Below are 20,230 nucleotides of genomic sequence, written 5' to 3' on the forward strand. Positions count from 1 at the left end.
AACCCGGGTGATACACAAAACCAGATAGATAAGAACGCGCACAAGTTCAGTAGTTGGTATATAAGTTGAATACAGGTGAACAAAATTGGAAGAAAAAGAACCATTATTAAAATATATGTAATAAACAATGTAATTTACTGATTTTTCCTTTCAGATTGGAACTTCCTATTTCCCTGTTAGTGTTGATTACAAATAATTGTTTCTAGACAAGGAAATGTTTATGAACTCCAGATGAAGGAGCTTTCAGTTTTACTGTTATCGGTTTGCTCAGCAAACCACTGCCTACTTTCCAGACTACTTAGAATGAAATTGTGATAAATTTTCACCCTCTCTGGACAGACATATAGCTCTTTTTCTGCCTTAAAATCGATAGCTTTATGTTCTCTTTCAAGCATACTGTCTTTCCTCGATTCCTAAAAATAGCTTCTTTAACAAAACGAATAAAGCTTTCGAAAAGTATCTTACTTTTTCATTAGATTTCAGTCTATGCGAAAGACATCGGACCGTCGGACCTGACCGATGTGCAGTGCCTCAGGTCCGATGTGTCATTTTTTACACCGGACCGGAATGTCTGATGTCTCAGTATTCGGTTTTAAGCTTTATTATTTTGACGCGGAGTCAATTAAATGTTTGTTATAAGTAAAAAATATCACACAAATCCAAATACGTAAATGAATGTGATTAAACCGCATGGACCGTCTAAAGTATTATGCGGGAGGGATCCCTGGTATAGTATTACTAGTATAATAAATAAGATTTCCTTGGTTTTGCATTTCCACGTGTTTCTCTTTTTTACATTAGGTTTTTCAGTCTGACAAAATTTGGTAAGGCCCGGTGTGTTCATTGATTACACAGGACCGAATGTCCTGTGTGGTCCAAAAAACTTTCGTATAGACTGAGATTTAATATACGATCCCGATAGTTTCCGAAGCTACACGATAAACGATTTTCACGATAAACGGAAAATATGCTAAGACTCTCTGCTCTTTAAACAAAATGTTAAAATACATATTTTGAAAAGAACTGATAGCTTTTTGAAGACTATGCTATATAGTAATATATATAAAGCTATTTATATTATTAGCTTTTTAAAGCTATAATATTCAGGGAAATCAAGATATTGTGCCAGACCTGAAAATTGGATTGACACTGTCATCAATGCTGTATCTGAATTTATTTTTGTAGATACACCTGGAAATGGCAACTACACAGTGCCAAAGGGAGAAGACACGAGATGTAAGAGCTGAATACGACAATATATGCTAGCTTTTCTGATCATATTTTGTCCGTCTGCAGTGTTCACCAAGGTCCCCTGGGAACTTTACAGGATATTCGGTCCAATATAGTTATATGATTTACCAATGATTTACCAAACTGGTCATTATTTAGTGGACCGAATAGGATTGTAGAATTTGATTTGGATACTTGAAATGTTTTTTTGAAAGATATTTTTAAGATAGAATAAGAGAAATTAAGAGTAAAACAGTGTTAATGGACTTTATTACAACAAGGGTAATTGATTCCACTGGAAAATTCAAACAGTAACTCTGAGTAAGTTCCAGTTTTTCTTTTCTCTGTGGTAATTTTCTCATGATCAGCTATAGCCGTGATTTTAAAATTTGTACTTCCTTTCAAAATAGTGGAATCAATGTTTGACAGGGGAATGTATTGGAAAAAATACTTTAAAATATTCTTCTCAGGAACAGCAGGGCCATGATTAGTGATATTGATATGCAAGAATCCTCATATAGTACAGATTCAAATTTGTTCAAATCATTGCCCCCAGGGGTAGGGTACTGGGGCCACAATTTGGGATCAAAGTTTTACATAGGAATATATAGGGTATGGTTTGATAGCCCTGTTTTTCATACATCGATAAGACATTATGCACATATTGGCCATGTGTATAAGCAGGTCACCCCCTCTTGATTTTCTGGTCAAAGGCCATTCAGGTTTAAAGTACATTCATGTAGTATGTCAATCTAATTAAAATAAGATGTTAGATCCGCTCACATACATAGCGAGTATGTGAGCTGATCTAGAATCTAATTTTAATTAGATTGGTAGTACATATTAGTAATGGAATGATTTATTAAAACTGCCATGTTTAGGGTCAGAGATGAACACACAGTCCTGAGATGAGTAATGTAACCAATGGGTCTCTTGCTTTTCCTGCCATTTTGCTTTTGTTGCAATACATGTTCTTTGGAGTTTAACCAGTAGTCATTCAAATGTTTTAATGTTGCAGTTCCATGCCATATAATGTGAGCTAGGAGAACCTCGAAGCCAGTGTCTCCTGACTCGCATTAATTGCATGGCACTGCAGTATTGAATACATTTAAATGACTATTAAAAACTGTAATCTCGATTTGTTCTACGTGTTCTACCCTAGTTTCCAACCTTATACAACTTGTCATTATCCTGTTTTACATAAAATGTTTATTTTATGAATTACAAAAACAACAGTCGGGTTAGACGTTTTAAGACACATAGTGAAGTTGTCAGTTTCTTGAATTTTTGTGTGGATATACACAGTGATCTACAAATATGAAATGAACTCATATATGTCCAACCATGCCAGTGAATTTTTAAGGCCCTTTTTTGGGTCCGAATTTCGGCCCTTTCCCCTCCTAAAAATTGTTAAATTTTTCCCAATTTAGCTTGCATTTTTCCCAATAATAGAATTATGAAAGAATTATGTATTTGAAAAATATAAACAATCGATGTGAATTATATACATACGACTTAACAAAGAGTTATGGAAATTATGATTTGGATAGAATAGTTGAAAATTTTAGAAGGTTAAAGAAAATTAGATGTGTAAAATAAAGATACAGTGGAACCCCGTTATTACGTTCCCCCTTTATTACGTTAGTCCGCATATTACGTTGGAATTTCAAAGCACAAAACCATTTCTTAACAAACCTATATAAAATAGACCTCGTTATTACGTTGTCCTAAAATGCCGGGACTCGGTATTACGTTGTAAAAATTCCGACAAAAACATAATAAACCCCTAATTATTCAATAGTGATTCTCAAAATAATAAGCCATTCACACCTTGACTGCCTGAGGCAGTCACCACGTAAATTTCCTGGTCTGTTTGGGGATTAGAGACGCTTGACTGATCATGCTTCGATAGATCTAGCGACATCAATACAGGTGAATACCCTGTATAGAAGCCAGTGATAAACAATTAAATAATGTTTATTTAGAAATTGTACTCTATGAAATTTACTTCATTTTTCAAATTTTGATAATCAAAGAAATAATTTCTCAACCGCCTGCGTGTTCAGCATAGTGTGATTACCTTCGCTATTAAAACTCTATTCACGGAAAGCTTTGGTACCAAACAAGAAAGACAAGATTTATCGTAGCAATGTTACAACCGCTTGGGTAACTGCTTGGACATAGGTGATTAAAGGTGTTCAATTAAAAAATTTGTTCGTTGTTTGGACATGCAGCTTGGGTGTTCGTAAATCTCGTCCATACATACACCAATCTATCGGCCGATTCGTGCACGGCATTTATCTCGGTGAATATTTTAAAATCCCTTGATGCGCACGTGATTTTAGTGCCATCATTTAGCGTTATAAATGAAATCTTCGTGCATCATTGTTTTTTTTTATGTGGATTGCACTTAAATTGTTCTCCGTGCATGTTTATCGTTGGTGAGAAGTGTGTAAGTGTTGGGTATCGTGTGCGTTTTGTGTCTATAGTTTTGTTGTTTTTTGGGTGGGATTTTTTTATTGTGTTGTGTATTGTGTAATTAGAGAACTTAATAAAAACGATGTTTTGTTATTTTTTAAAGACGAATGTTGAATACGAACCGGAACGAGTTATTGAGAGAAATTTACATGAACGCATTGTTTTAAAGTTGAACAAAATGGCGGTCCAAACGAATGCAGAAAAAGCAACGTTTATCAAAACATCCTTATGTATCCTACACCGAAATAAAGAAAAGGGATAAGAACATGAAGAATTACGGACCTTAAAGATAAGATGCAAATAAAACAAAGTATCATTGTCTTTTAAACAAAGAAACAGTAAAGATATATTCACACACCCCTTCACGGAGTACCAACGGACGATATACAATTTCCAAATGATATTTTTAACGGATTTAACTGGGAACGTTTATTACGTTGCCCCTGGTATTACGTTATTTTATCGTGACAAAATGGAAAACGTAATAACGGGGTTCCACTGTAATGTAATGTTTGATATGATTTTAAAACCAATCTAATTAAAATCATACTTCTTAGATCCGCGCCGTATACTCTGCGTAAGTATAGATAGATCTGACATAACCCGATTAGGAGTCATGTTCAGATGAACTTTATGTCGGCCAATCAGCGTGTCGGCTTTGAAATCGTCGGTGTTCAAAATTCAAGGAAAATGGCTGCGATTGTTTGGTTTGAAAGAAAACATATCGCAGCTGAGATGTGACATCACAATGCTCCGTTTACGTCGACTGGCGTTATATTCCTCGCGTTATTTAAGTAAACCATCTTGAAAACTATTCAAATCGTACCCATCCCTATTCATACATAAATTGGAATTCACAATTAATTTAATTTGGGTGTATTTCATATCGTACGTTTTGTTGTTTGTATTAATGGAATAGATTAGGCATTATTGCGAAAGTGTAGAATTCGTTATGCGAGAATATACAATTTTACAGTGTGGAATAAACTTCGTGGGAGAGAGATTACAGCAATTTGTTTACGAATTGCCAGGAACCGCCTAGATAGCCATCATTGTCTGTATGGTGCAATCTGACTGGCTGAGAGTTCTCATGAATATTCCAAGTGAAAGGTCATGCTGACATGACCCCCTATGGGGTTATGTCAGATCCTATTGTAGTGATTGTGAGCTTATTCTAGGATCTGATTTTAATTAGATTGATTTTAAAACTTATTTATGATAAAATTGATTTTTCCCAATTTGACTGAAATTTCCACAATTTTTCCCAATTTGAAAGCCACAGGACCCTTGTAAAAAATGTAGAAAAATCACTGCATGCTTGAAATTGTATAGTGAAAATAATTTTACCATTCAAAACTATTTTAGTTAAATAGACTGTTAAGTCATTTTATACTATATTTCTTGATATATTAGAATAGTAAAATCTTATCTGACATGTGAGACAGCTTTGCAAATCCAGAAGAATTTTAATCGGTACCAAATGAACAAATGCTGTGAAGCAGCAGTGTTCATGTTCATATCATATCTATATTTTATCATACTTCATGTTTCAGTGTTCAATATATGGATGGCTGATATTTTTAAAGTAAAATATTAAAGTACAGTTGCTATTATCATTCATGTACTGTAACTATACATTTTTAGCTCTCCTGAGCCGAAGGCTCAAGTGAGCTTTTTTGATCAAAATTTGTCCGTTTTCTGTCGGTACTGGCGTCGTTGTAAACTTTTCACATTTTCATCTTCTTTTCAAGAACCACTGGGCCAATTTTAACCAAACTTGGCAAAAAGCATCCTTTGGTAAAGGGCTTTCAAGTTTGTTCAAATGAAGTACCACGCCCCCTTCAAAGGGGAGATAATTGCAAAAATGCAAAAATAGGGTGGGGTCATTTAAAAATCTTCTTCTCAAGAACCACTGGGCCAGAGGAGCTGAAATTTACATGAAAGCTTCCTGACATAGTGCAGATTCAAGTTTGTTCAAATCATGGCCCCCGGGGGTAGGTTGGGGCCATAATAGGATATCAAAGTTTTATGAAAATCTTTAAAAATCTTCTTCTCATAAACCAATGAGCCAGAAGAGCTGAGATTTACATGAAAGCTTCCTGACATAGTGCAGATTCAAGTTTGTTCAAATCATGGTCCCCGGGGGTAGATTAGGGCCACAATAGGGGATCAAAGTTTTACATAAAAAATATATAGGGGAAAATCTTTAAAAATCTTCTTCTCAAGAGCCAATGAGCCAGAAGAGCTGAGATTTACATGACAGCTTCCTGACATAGTGGAGATTCAAGTTTGTTCAAATCATGGCCCCCGAGGGTAGTTTGGGGCCACAATACGGACTAAGGTTTTACGTTCAAATATATATGGAAAGTCTTCAGATATGGGCCAAGGTAACTCAGGTGAGCGATGTGGCCCTTGGGCCTCTTGTTGATATTTGTGAGAACTTTATTTCTGTGTGGATTGGCAATGTTGTTTTGATGTAAAACTAAGATTTCATAAATTATTTTGTAGAAATGCAAAGTGATGAACAAAATAAACATTCATGACAAGGATTATGTCTTGAGAGTTGATTAATTTGACAAGGCCGCTTAAAAAATAAAGTAAACAGTACTTAACTTCTTGTTACTAATAGGACTGACAGTTAATTCAGGGAACTTTTATGGTGAAAATACCGTAAAGTATCGAGTATTGTGCGCAGTTTTTTCCAGAATTTCTTACCCAGAAAGTGGGGGGTGCGCACAATCCATGGGACTAAATATAAAATCCTTTTTTTTACAGGTTTTAGTTCATGTCACCAGTGACGATTTTCGCTGTCATAGCTCTTGTCAGTTTGCTCTATGCAAAATACTGCCGGGTTTTAATCGCGTTATTTGTATGCTAATGCACGTATAGCAATTACAAGCACCTAGACTAAACATTTACATACTAAATTATTTTGAAAACAAGTGTTTGAAAACAAACTTCGTATTTTCTTGGTTGCCGCCGCCATATTTGTTTACCGGGTAAACTTGTGGTCGGCCCGGCTAATATAAACTAGTACCTATATGACAGTACGGCAGTGAATGGCCGCTAAGTAGGACTGAAAGAAAAGAAATAAATTCATTTTTCTTCGTAATTTGTTGTTTATTTAATATACGCTCCTGTTGAAGCTGTATTATTATACCCCCCGCAACAAGTTGTGGGGGGGGTATACTGGAATCGGGTTGTCCGTCTGTCCGTCCGTCTGTAGACACAATGGTTTCCGGACTCTAAAGCATTATCCTTTCCACCTACAGTCACCATATCATACATATGGACTACCCATGGGATGAAGATGTTCCCTATCGATTTTGGGGTCAAAAGGTCAAAGGTCAAGCACACTGGACATCGAAGTAGCAATATGGTTTCCGGGCTCTAAAGCGTTATCCTTTCCACCTACAGTCACCATATCATACATATGGACTACCCATGGGATGAAGATGTTCCCTATCGATTTTGGGGTCAAAAGGTCAAAGGTCACGCGCACTGGACATCGAAGTAGCAATATGGTTTCCGGGCTCTAAAGCATTATCCTTTCCACCTACAGTCACCATATCATACATATGGACTACCCATGGGATGAAGATGTTCCCTATCGATTTTGGGGTCAAAAGGTCAAAGGTCAAGCACACTGGACATCGAAGTAGCAATATGGTTTCCGGGCTCTAAAGCGTTATCCTTTCCACCTACAGTCACCATATCATACATATGGACTACCCATGGGATGAAGATGTTTCCTATTGATTTTGGGGTCAAAAGATCAAAGGTCAAGCGCACTGGACATCGAAGTAGCAATATGGTTTCCGGGCTCTAAAGCATTATCCTTTCCACCTACAGTCACCATATCATACATAAGGACTACCCATGGGATGAAGATGTTCCCTATCGATTTTGGGGTCAAAAGGTCAAAGGTCACGCGCACTGGACATCGAAGTAGCAATATGGTTCGGTTTGTCATGCCATTTGTTTTTTACACTCAGAAAAGAGGTAGTTTATACCCATTACCAACACCCTTTGGGAGATTGGGGTAAGCGGGGGGTATTCTTAGTGAGCATTGCTCACAGTACCTCTTGTTTTGGATTAATTTATGAAGAAAGGCAACTTGGAAAAATCGGTAGGTACAGTGTATATGCGTATACTCAGAAGAAAAAAACCCAATAAGATCAGAAATAGCTGCGTGGTCTTTTGTTACGTATTCTGAATCGCTGACTTGTTAAGCAATTAATATCGGATGTCCCTTATTTGTCTTTGAAATAAACTGCTCAATGTCCAATTTAATTACATGTCGCCGGTGTGTATCCCACTGTTTATTTAACAATTTACCCAGGCGTGTTTTGTATCTGCCCTAGTACTGGAGTGTCAAAACAGAGAAACGGAAATTAAGTTTACAATTTTATTATGAGAACGTATTCAACTACATATTATGAAATACAACACTAAGCACTAAGTATTGTAAAATAGTAAAATACATAAGCACTACATAAAATGAACTGTATATTAAACTAAAATGTCGCAAGCACTAGTAATTTATTTACAACACGGGTTCTGACTTCAATTGCATTCCCTAAGGTCTGCCTCCGTAAATCCGCAAAATTCTTCCTCACTATCACTTTCAAATAGTTTTTGATAGTCAGACTCGCTCCATGGCAAGTCAGTGTCCGCATATTGGAGGCTGTCTGGTGATTCGTCATCGTCATTTTCATCTTCAGTTGGAGTTTTATCATCTTCCCATAACAAATCATCCTCAGTTCCATCCATTGCGTTGGATATTCCACACTTCTTGAATGATTTAATAATCATTTCTTTAGGTATTTCGTCCCAAGCGTCAACAATCCATTGACAAATTGTTGGTAAATCCACTTTCCTCTGCAATCCCGACTTTGTATAAGTGTGTTCCCCATGAAGCATCCATTCATTCCACTTCTTCCTCATAAGGGATTTCATAGGCTTGTTGATGCTGACATCAAGAGGCTGCAATATTGAAGTCATACCCCCAGGGATGATAGCGGGTGTCGTCTTTATTTCTTTGAGATGTCTCTTTGTTTTTTCAGTCTTATGGCATCGAAATGCGTCCAGAACTAGAAGGCTTTTCTGCATAAAATTGGGTCTTCTGTTCCACACAGTTCTGATCCAATCTTGAGTTAGATCTTCATCCATCCATCCCTTTTGGTGTGTCCTAACCAAAATCCCTTTAGGAAACGTTTCCTTAGGGAGAGTCTTTCTCTTGAATATGATGTATGGTGGCAATTTCCCTCCATCAGCGGTACATGCCAGCATAACTGTAAATCTGTTCTTGTCATTTCCTGTTGTTTTGATGTTAACCGTCTTTGCACTTTTATTGTCGATAGTCGATGTGTATGGAATGTCGAATGTCAGGGGCGTTTGATCCGCATTTCCTATCTGTGAAAGGGGATAATTGTTTCTCTTTCTTTGAGTGATTATGAATCGTTGAAAGTCGGTCACTTTATCCTCATAGTCCTCTGGCAGTCTCTGAGCGATGTGGGTTCGTCGTCTGATAGAAAGGTTGGCGCGTCTAAAAAATCTGTATACCCATCCCTTTGATGCTTTGTAACCTGGTATCTTCTTTTGTTTGGCTGTGATTTTTGCTTTAATTTGTAATTCTGTCATAGAAACTGCAATTCCTTGTTGTCTTATGTCGCGAATCCATGTCAGCATATCTTCCTCAATGTCTGGATATTGTCTTTCTTTCCCTCTGGATGCCATCTTACTTTTTGGCAATGTTAGTAATCTCTCTTTTTAGCTCTTCTGAGCCAAAGGCTCAAAGAGCTAATGCCATGGCCATTTGTGCGGTGTGCGGTGTGCGTAAACTTTTTAGAAAAAGGGCTATAACTCAAGAACCCCTTGGCCAATTTTTTTCAAATTTGTTACAGGGTATCATTGGCCCAAGGGCTTTCATACATACTAAATAAAGGGATGTGACCCTATAACAAGGGGAGATAATCAGGAAAATACAAACAAAAGTAGTGGTTGCTAAAAAATCTTCTTCTCAAGAACCACTGGACAGATTATCACCAAACTTACACATAAGGATGAGGATATGTTGTAGATTAAAAATTGTTCAATGCATTACCCTGGGGCAAAGGGCATGGTCTCAAGGTCACTTCAAAGTTGACCTAAATTAATTTTTTTTTTAAATTCCTTAAATCTTAGATATTTTAGTCATTATAAGGACTAGGATCATCAAATTTTGACAGTTGATGCATCTTAGGACCTTGTGTCAAGTTGTCTCAAAAGTAGGTCACGGTGACCTACTTTTTGAATTTTGCAGGTATTTATTTTAAAATTAATTTTGATGCATATCTTGGACACTTTGAAGCCTATGATCATCAAAACTTGTCAGTTGGTGGATCATGGGACCTTGAAATGTGTCAACTGAAAAATAGGTCACCATGACCTACTTTCTGAATTTTTATGGCTTATCATTTATAGATATATTTTAAGTTGTTATTTCAAATACTGAGAGGTTTAGAATCATCAAATCTTGTAAGTTGATGCATCTTGAGGCCTTGAAACATATTTATAAAAAAAAAGTAGGTCACAGTGACCTACTTTTTGAATTTTGCAGATATTCAAATTTCACATTTTCAATTTTAGATGCATATTTTGGGCACTGTAAAACCTAGGATCATCAAACTTTGTCAGTTGATGCGTCTTCAGTCTTCGGTTTGTGTCGACCAAAAAGTAGGTCACCGTGACCTACTTTTGGTATTTGACAGCTAAATTACTATATTTCAGACACTATTTGACCTACAATCATCAAACTTTGTCAGTTGATGCATCTTGAGTCTTCGGAGTGTATCGACCAAAAAGTAGGTCACTGTGACCTACTTTTGGCATTTGACAGTTATATTTATATATTTCAGTCACTAATTGACCTACAATCATCAAACTTTGACAGTTGATGCATCTTGAGTCAATGGAGTGTGTCGACCAAAAAGTAGGTCACCTTGACCTACTTTTGGAATTTGACGGCTATATTTATATATTTCAAATACTATTTGACCTACAGTCATCAAACTTTGTCAGTTGATGGGTCTTGCATGTTCAAAGGGTGTTGACGAAAAAGTAGGTCACCTTGACCTACTTTTGGAATTGGACGGCTATATTTATATATTTCAGATACTATTTGACCTACAGTCATCAAACTTTGTGAGTTGATGGGTCTTGCATGTTCGGAGTTCGCTGACCAGAAAGTAGGTCACCATGACCTACGATTGGAATTTGACAGCTAAATTTCAATATTCAGATACTAATTGGCTTAAAATCATCAAACTTTGTCAGTTGATATTTCTTGGGTTCTCAAAATGTGTAAACCAAAAAGTAGGTCACATTGACCTACTTTTTTTGAATTCTTAGGATTTAACTAAAGATTTAGAATACTAAGAGGCTAAGAATAGAAATGGTGGGGTTGTACAATTTATCAGAAGAGCGATTCTAGGCCCATGGGCCTCTTGTTTCAATCGCCATGCTCGGATGTTTGACTCACCTATGTTGAATTCTCTGCCAGCGGCCCTGTTTCCATGAATCTCCGCATACTTTGTAACTTTTAGCTTCTCTGCCGCGGTAAATGATTGTCGTTCTCTGCCCATCTTTGTGTCTTTACCCAGCGAAACTGATGCCAATGTCAGCTCTATCATCCCTTATATGTAAAATTTTGGATGGGGAAAACAATTAATTTTCATTTGCCCCACCCATGTTGTTTTTTTATTCTAATTGAATCAATTTGTTTTAAAGTTGCATACTCTACTTAGATCTACCGGGGTAATTTAATTCGTAATAGTGAACCCTGTTCACTAATCAAAGCAATTATATCATTATCTGGTCCACCTTAACCCACCGGCTTCTGAACAATTACCGGGAAGTGAGGAGACACTATGCTTGGATATTTAAGATCAAAGCCCAAGCCATAATTACGATATGGGGATTTACGGAATCTGTTTAGATATTTTAAACAGCGAATGTTGAAGAGTTGTATGAGCATTCCGCTCAGCATTCGCATAAATATAAAACACTGGGTTAATGCTGTTATTAACGTCCACCATCGTAAAAATAAAATAAATTTACAGATTTTTATCCATAGTTACAACGGACACGAAAAATGATTGAATCCATATTTTTGAATTAAAACAAATTATCTTAAAAGATTATAATTGAATTAATGATTATGAAATAAGCACACACACACACATACATATATATTCATTATTATCTACTATCGATTTGAAACACATTTTATTTGAAAGATATCGGTAATTACAGACACAAATATCGTTCAAGTACGGATTTTTTTTTAATATATAAAAAAAATGAGCTCAAAATATTTGCATAATTATAAATCACTAGTTTAATGTCCACCATCGTAAAAAAAAAAAAAAATTACCGATTGTTATCGGTAGTTACGGACACAAATAATGCGTGAATACAAATTTTTGAATTCATCCTGCGGAATTTAACCTTAATTTCTGAAATTTGCACACTCATTCTATCAATTTTTTTAATGCGCACAATACATAGGACTAAGGTTTTTCCAGACATTTTTTTTTCAAAGTGGGGGGTGCGCATTGTACACAAGTGCGCACAATACTCGATACTTTACGGTAGTCAGCTTGTTTTGTATTGGATTTTTGTGTTTTTTACATTTTGGAAGTTTCCATGCTGATTACATGGGGTAAATCTGTAAGTGTGTATATATATGTGATATTGTATACATATATAGTCCACTCCACTTATATTGAAGTCGGTTATATTGAATTATCTGTTATATTGAAGTTAAAATAAATCCCCTAGTAGCAATATTTATGTAGTTCAGCATTGGTTATATTGAACTTTGGATATAATGAAGAATTCAGGTCGGTCCCCTGAATTTCATTATGTCCGGAGTAGGCTGTAAATCTGTTTTGTTTTTAGCTGACAGGAATTTTTCCAAATGAGACTGTAACAGAACAAAAGTCAATACTGTTTGTGAAGAAATTGTTGGCTGTAGCAGTTTCAAATATTGCGTATTTAAGGGCTCTATTTCCAGAACATGCATTTGGAGACCGTTCAATTGAAGGTATGTACACACAAAAAATAAATCACTGAAACTGAGAATCTAAATGCAGACATTGAATGCTTGATGTTAAATGTACAAATTTTTAGCTCACCAGATCAGCTCAGGCGAGATAAAAATTTGTACATTTTACATCAAGCTCAAGTGAGCTTTTCTGATCACCCGTTGTCCATTGTCTGTCCGTCTGTAAACTTCATACTTTCAACTTCCTCTCCAGAACCACTGGGCCATACTAACAGTAGGGATCAAAGTTTTACATACAATTACGTAGGGAAAATCTTTAAAAATCTTCTTCTAAAGAACCACTGGGCTAGGAAAGTGCAAATTTACGTGAAAGCTTTTTGACATAGTGCAGATGCAAGTTTGTTAAAATCATGACCCCCGGGGTAGGATTGGGCCACTACAGGGGATCAGAGTTTTAAATAAAGAATATATAGGGAAAACTTTTCAAGGGGCTGATTCATGATTTCCCCCCAATTTTGTTTTTCACTTTTAATGATAAAAATCTACTGTCTAATGTGTTTAGAAGATTTCACGTAAAAATTAAGGTTATGCATTATCACAGAAGCTCAATTTTGATAGTTTATTATTCATACATGCCAACTTTTGAAAATCCCTATGGGAGATTTTGCGCGCGATGACCTTTTTTCAACGCTCAAAATTCACGACATTTTACCATGAAAATAAATATTTGTCTTTTCAAGTAAAATATCAATCTAATCATTATACATGTATCATACATTAACACAACACCAAGTGTGTTTGACCATTGACTTGAACAAAACTATAAAAAAAAAAACACTTTGAAAGATATACATAAGTGTTTTAATAAAATTATCTATTCAGCAAAAAATCCTCTCCAACAAGTCACATACAAATATCAAATAATACTTAAAGTTGCATCCTTTTACACCATATACACATTGGCTGGTCTATATATCAAAATTTAAATTGAAGCACATGCATTTAGGTATGACTACACAGGCGATCTTGCTTGTCTGTAAACAATTTCATGGGCTTGCAGAGTCTGGTGGAACAATCTGCATTGCAACCAGAAAAGGAGTAGTCTGCCCTGCTATGAAGTTTGCGAACAAAACCTTTGCTCCCATGACATCTGAAATAATTACCAGGAAAAAACACATCAAAATATACGTTTTTACTTGTAAATTAAAGCTACTTGCTAATATAAAATTCAGTACAGACTTGTGCGAATTACGCATCACAGAGTCTATTGAATACTACACTATATAGACTATGTAATACATCGCTATAGACAGATAGATTCGGATAGCCTATATTATTATAGTTGGAAAAACATATATTTTACGTACCTTATTGCATATTTTGGATGCTGTCAGCGAGAGGCAAAAAATCGGGAATGGTGACACTATTATCGTTGTCATTCACGTTTGTGTAAAGGATATGTCAATATGAAATCCGTCCCGATTAATTACTATCAAAACATGCTTCGCACTGTCCAATAAGAACCCCGACACAGGCAGACCAGGTAAATTACATCACCCCGATACCATGCGACACAGGTAAACAGCAATGGCTGACTATTGTCCCGATTTCTGATTGGCTAGTTCAGAAATGACGCGGGATTTCAAATTCCGGTTGGAAATGGGGATTTGTTGTCGTAAAATGGGAGATATTTTTAGAAAATCGGGATTTCGGGGTATTTTTGCAATCCCGATCGGGATATCGGGATTTGCCTTTTCAACTGCTTCAAATCGGGAGAATCCCGCAGAAATCGGGAAAGTTGGCATGTATGATTATTTGTTTTGTAAACAAAGATTGCAGAATGTTATTGTTTTCGAAATTTTCAAAAGAAATGGATATCGATCTAAGTTTATTATATCTTTCACATTTCGAGCATTATTTGGGTAAAATGTGTCATCGAAATGTTAGAATTTGTGAATGCAAAATTAAGATGCTTTAGATTTCAAAGTTAATATTTCACTGGTTTGTTTGTATAATTATACATATTAAAAGACTCGAGTCTTTGTTTACATAACACAGATTTAAGGCTAAAATATTGCTTTTATTCTTGCATTCAGAAGGTCAAAATTTTGGCTGTCAACAGTAAATGAGTTATATTATTAAAGTTTAACATAAAAAATGCAAAATATTTTTTTTTTCAAAGATCTCGAACCAGTCCCTTTAAAAATCTTCTTCTCTAGAACCACTGGACTAGGAAAGTACTAATTGACATGAAAGTTTTCTGACATGTGCAGATTCAAGTTTGTTAAAATCATGACCCCTGGGGGTGGGATGGGGCCACAATAAGGGATCAAAGTTTTACATGCAAATATATTGGGAAATATCATTAAAAATCTTCTGAAGAAGAATCACTGGACCAGAAAACTTTACATTTAAATGAAAGCTTCCTGACATAATGCAGATTCAAGTTTGTACAAATCATGGCCCTCAGGGGTAGGTTGGGGCCACAATAGAGATCAAAGTTTTACATGCGAATATGTAGGGAACATCTTCTCAAGAACGATTGGGCCAAAGAAGTATACATGAAAGCTTCCTGACATAGTGCAGATTCAAGTTTGTAAAAATCATGGCCCCCAGGGTAGGTTGGGGCCACAATAGAGATCAAAGTTTTACATGCGAATATGTAAGGAACATCTTTAACTATGAGCCAAGGTGACACAGGTGAGCAATGTGGCCCATGGGCCTCTTGTTTTTACTTGTAATAGATTGGCTACAGAATAGGATATGATTGAAATGATAGCAAAATGTATATTTTGTTCATTTTCATCCACTAGACCTTCACTTGAAAACATTGAGAGATGACAGTGCTTGTCCAGGAGTTTGTAAATTCATACAATACATGAAAGGGTGCTTTGATGCATTGGACAAGAAATATGTAAGTACCATGTACTACTCCAGTGTAGAGTTAAATGTATGATGCAGGATAACCTCCAAGGTCGAGAAATGTTGTTTTGAAATATAACCAAGGCTTTTATATTTCAAACAACATTTTGAGACTGAGGAGGTTATCTTGCATCATCCACGAAAACAGGAACTTTATTTCTATTCTACTACAGCCTAGAAATATACAGTCAATCGTTTACCTATACAGCTATGAATTAGGTCACTGTGAGTCATGACAGTTTCCAAAATGGACTAGTAGGCATATGCATGTTTTTGCTGACGAAAAGGGCGAGATGGTAGGGTATACCAGATCTATTTTGAAAACTATTTCAAGTACATTGTATTTAGCTTGATGTTGCCGGATTATACCATCTGCTTTGAATACACATTCCAAGAAACTACACGTATGTGGAAGAGGGTTAACCTGTCTGCATCAACATATTTATTTACATGTATTTCAATCTTGGAATGCAGATGGTTGATTTATATTGAATGATAAATGTTCTTTAGTCATTATGTCTGTCCATCCGCCTGTCCGTCCGTCTGTTTGTCACAAAATCTTGTGAACGTTTCTCTTCCAATATGGCTTATTGGATGGACTTGAAACTTTGTACAATGCTTGTAGATGTGTATATTGTTGGGAGAGGAATATCCAATTATTTTCAAAAAAGTTATAGTGGATGGTGGTGGCAGGGGAGAATCTAATTGTATGGGTGGTGGTAGCAGAGGAAAATTCAATTGTATGGGTGGCTGTCTTAAAAATAAAGTGCCTTCCCCACCCCCCACCCCCCCATATTTTTTTTTTCTGGAATAGCCCTTAACTCGCACAAGGTAACATTGTTTCTGGATTATGTCTCTGATATTGTTATTTAGCACCAGAACTATAAGTAGTCTTGAGAATTTTTTTCTTCTTTTTAAGAAGCACCATTCAAATAGATTTACTAAATTTGATTGTTTATAGATACTCTTTAGGATTGATTAAATATTGTTTTATGTCCCTCTCGAGAATATTTCACTCATATGGAGGCGTCACCACTGCCAGTGAAGGGCTGCAAAATTTAGGCCTATGCTCGGCTCTTATGGCCATTGAGCAGGGAGGGATATTTATTGTGCCACACTTGCTGTGACGCTGGACCTCGGTTTTTGTGGTCTTATCCGAAGGACCGCCCCATTTAGTCTCCTCTTACAACAAGCAAGGGGGTACTGAGGACCTATTCTAACTTGAATCCCCACTGGATTACTCTTTAGGAAGAAATGTCACATATATGTACATGTATAATATGTAGTAATCACTGCTTATTGTTCATATTACTGATATACATACTTATATGTATGCATACCAATGTACAGTTGTACAATGCTTCTCAGGGCCCATTATTAGAAAATGAAAATAAATATTCTTGTATGTACTACATAATGGCATGGCACTTGTGCTATTTTGATCTTTAATTCATAAAACAACTTTTTCAGCTCAAAGTTCTTATTATGGGGGTAAGTACTAGTACTGATGTTCAGTGTCAAATTAATTTATAAGATTTATAAGGAGAGAAAAATCCTTCTATTTCATTTCAAATAAAGTATTTATAGAGTAATATAATTGATATAGATGTTTTGATACACATATAATTGCTTTGAAAGAAAATGGAGATATGTTTTATGTTTGTCAAATTGCTTTGAAAAGAAAATGGATAGTATGTTTAACATTAGAAGCTTTGGAATTGGATATTTTCTCTTACATTCCAGCTGTACCGTGATCCAGAAAATCCTGAGGTAAAGTATTTGGCTTCATATAAGTGGCTTGTACATGTATATTACACAGTTTATATATTACACCTTCTACATGCTTTTGATGCTACACATCTTTTAACTTTTGTACTTGTTTATAGGTCTACACATTTTGTTTGGGAATTTCCTAGGGATAGCCTAGTCGAATACTTGGAGGCTTTAGTTGAGCGATAGTCTAGTACTCGGTTAAAAAAAACCTGACAGGGTACCTAAGTCATCAGTCACGGATAGCCAAGTTTACTGGATGAAAGGCTGCAGATAACAACAGTTTATCTGGATAACCATTTTGAAATTTGTTCAATTGAATAAAATGCATCATATAAATTGCACATAGCTAGATACATGATACAATATTATGACAGGCAGGCTTGGGTTATTAATATATTCAAGTACGCTAGCATGATAAGTACATCAACATGCAATATAAAACAAATTCATTTTAATTTATTAGTTATGTTTATTAATTTTTATCTCACTTCAGTATCTTTTTTATGCGAAATAAACTTGGGGCACGCTTCTTTCTGAGAGAATTTTGGGGTGGGCCATGCATTTTTTCCAAGGAAATGAACCCGACTTTCAGGGTGTGCATTATACATGAAGGCTCATTATACACTAGACCCATAATTAATCTATCACCAGGGGCCTAGTCCAACTGAATTGCTGACTTGTGGCACGAGAAGTAGATAAACAGCAACTTTTATTTTGATAATGAATGTTGTACCAGCAACAATCAGAATCAAATGAGAGAGGAACTTATATAAGTGCACGTGCACTTGTTTTCTAATTTCAAAAAAAAATATGATATGTAGTTATCATGTTTTTGTTTATTGAAATAAATACAGTTAAAACTAAAATGCACTAGGACATAAAAAGAAACAAGCAAACATATTTATACGGTCTTTCTAATGTATATGTACATTGTACGATTTAATTATTCCTGCAACATGTTCAAAGAAATAATTTGGTCGACAATATTGGATGAGAGCCTATATCTAGTTTTTTCACCAATTGTTCAGGTGATGAACTGCTTTGATTTTACCCTTGCATGATTTTTACTCACAAAATCACCGAAGTGTTTAGACGTTATCAAACATTACTAGGAAAGCTATTTTTAACGAGTACTTGACTATGAAAAATTAATCGATGATCAATATGGTCAAGTGATAGCCGAGTACTCATTGACATCCCTAATTTTTAATCAGTTGGTTTCACTGTCTTTTCATCCATCCATTTATTATTGAGTAATTAATTGGTTTCATCTAATAAAGTGTATAGTTTCAAATTGATGACCAAAGTACTCAGATTTGCATTTCCTCTTTTTACACCTGACCATGTATATTGATAAAAAATTGAAGTCAAAGGAATTAGTGTAGCTTGTAACTTGTATTCAAGTAGAACTTGAATAATATTGAAACTCGTGTTTCTGGTCTTCAGCAATACAAGACTCCAAATATACCCTATTATGGATGCAGAGTCCAGCGGGGGTATTAGTCCCAGTAGGACAGCTCTCTTGACTGTTCCTTTTATTGTCTATTGCAATGAATTATTGTTTTTGCATTAACCTGTTTTTTAGACTCTCATTGAATCGTACACATTCAAGTTCAGCTATGCAGATGAGACCGGAGTGGATATTTACAGGTAAGATATAACTATTCTTTGCTTTGCATTGTTTTACATTTGAATGGTAAAAATGGTGTTGAGACAATGTAGACAGTACGTATATTAAGGAAACTTTAACATAGCTTTTTCAATGACGTGTGTCCACTTAATTGTCTTGTACCAGACCAAAATTTCAACAAACAAGTATTGCATTGTAAAGGTAGCACTTGTGTGTTCTGAAGATACAATTTGGCCATACCAATTCATAATAATATGAAATTTATCAAATTTAGAACATTTATAGTTATACCCCCCCCCCCCCCCCTTTTTTTAGGTCACCTGAGTAAACTCAGGTGACCTATTGCAATTGGTTGTCGTCCTGCGTTGCGCGTTAACAATTGAACATTTTTAACTTCTTCTTAATAACTACCAGTCCAATTCTTTTCAAAATTGGTATGAAGCATCATTGGGACAAGGGGGACATAAATTTTAAATTTCAGGACTCCAGCATCCCTGGGACCCTAGGAGCGGGGCAAAAACTGCCCAAAATTGACCAATTTTCAAAAATCTTCTTTTCAAGAACCGCACATGTGTAAGAAAAACTAAATGCATGGTGATGTAGAGCAGGAAGGCCTCTACCAAAATTGTAAATTTCATGATCCCTGGGGTAGGGGTTCTGACCCCAGGGCGGGGCCAAACTTGGTATATAGTGTTTATGTGTAAAACACTTAAATGACATCTTTAGTGCTGTTGATACTATATTGACACTAAATAGATATTAGAAAGAGCAGGTAGTCCTTTACCAAAATTGTAAATTTGATGATTGCAGGGGTAGGGGTTTTGGTATCAGGGTGGGGCCAAAATTGTCAGTTATTAAATGTGTGAACAATAGACATTTTTATGCCCCCCTTCAAAGAAGAGGGGCATATTGGTTTGCACCTGTCGGTCGGTTGGTTGGTTGGTTGGTCGGTCGGTCGGTAGACCACATGTTGTCCGCTCAATATCTTGAGAACAATCCACTTGATGATAATGATATTTCATATGTGGGTTGGTTATGAGTAGAAGAGGACCCCTATTGGTTTTCAGGTCAAAAGGTCAAGGGTCAATCTACTCTGGACATAGGAATATAATGTCCGCTCAATATCTTGAGGACCCTTTGCTTGAAAG

General features: G+C 35.9%; 1 protein-coding gene across 1 annotated transcript in view; it reads left to right on the plus strand.

Annotated features, from left to right (window-relative positions):
- The window catches only part of LOC125646118 (HORMA domain-containing protein 1-like), a 77,882-nt gene that overhangs the window by 5,260 nt on the left and 52,392 nt on the right, over positions 1–20,230 (plus strand). The window contains exons 2-7 of the mRNA XM_048872273.2: positions 1,186–1,236; positions 12,652–12,796; positions 15,571–15,671; positions 17,150–17,170; positions 17,423–17,449; positions 19,038–19,102. Coding sequence (XP_048728230.2) covers positions 1,198–1,236; positions 12,652–12,796; positions 15,571–15,671; positions 17,150–17,170; positions 17,423–17,449; positions 19,038–19,102 — 398 coding nt within the window. The 5' untranslated portion in view covers positions 1,186–1,197. The remainder of the gene's footprint in view (positions 1–1,185; positions 1,237–12,651; positions 12,797–15,570; positions 15,672–17,149; positions 17,171–17,422; positions 17,450–19,037; positions 19,103–20,230) is intronic.

The sequence above is a fragment of the Ostrea edulis genome, chromosome 6 (genome assembly GCF_947568905.1).
Source record: "Ostrea edulis chromosome 6, xbOstEdul1.1, whole genome shotgun sequence".
NCBI lineage: Eukaryota > Metazoa > Mollusca > Bivalvia > Ostreida > Ostreidae > Ostrea > Ostrea edulis.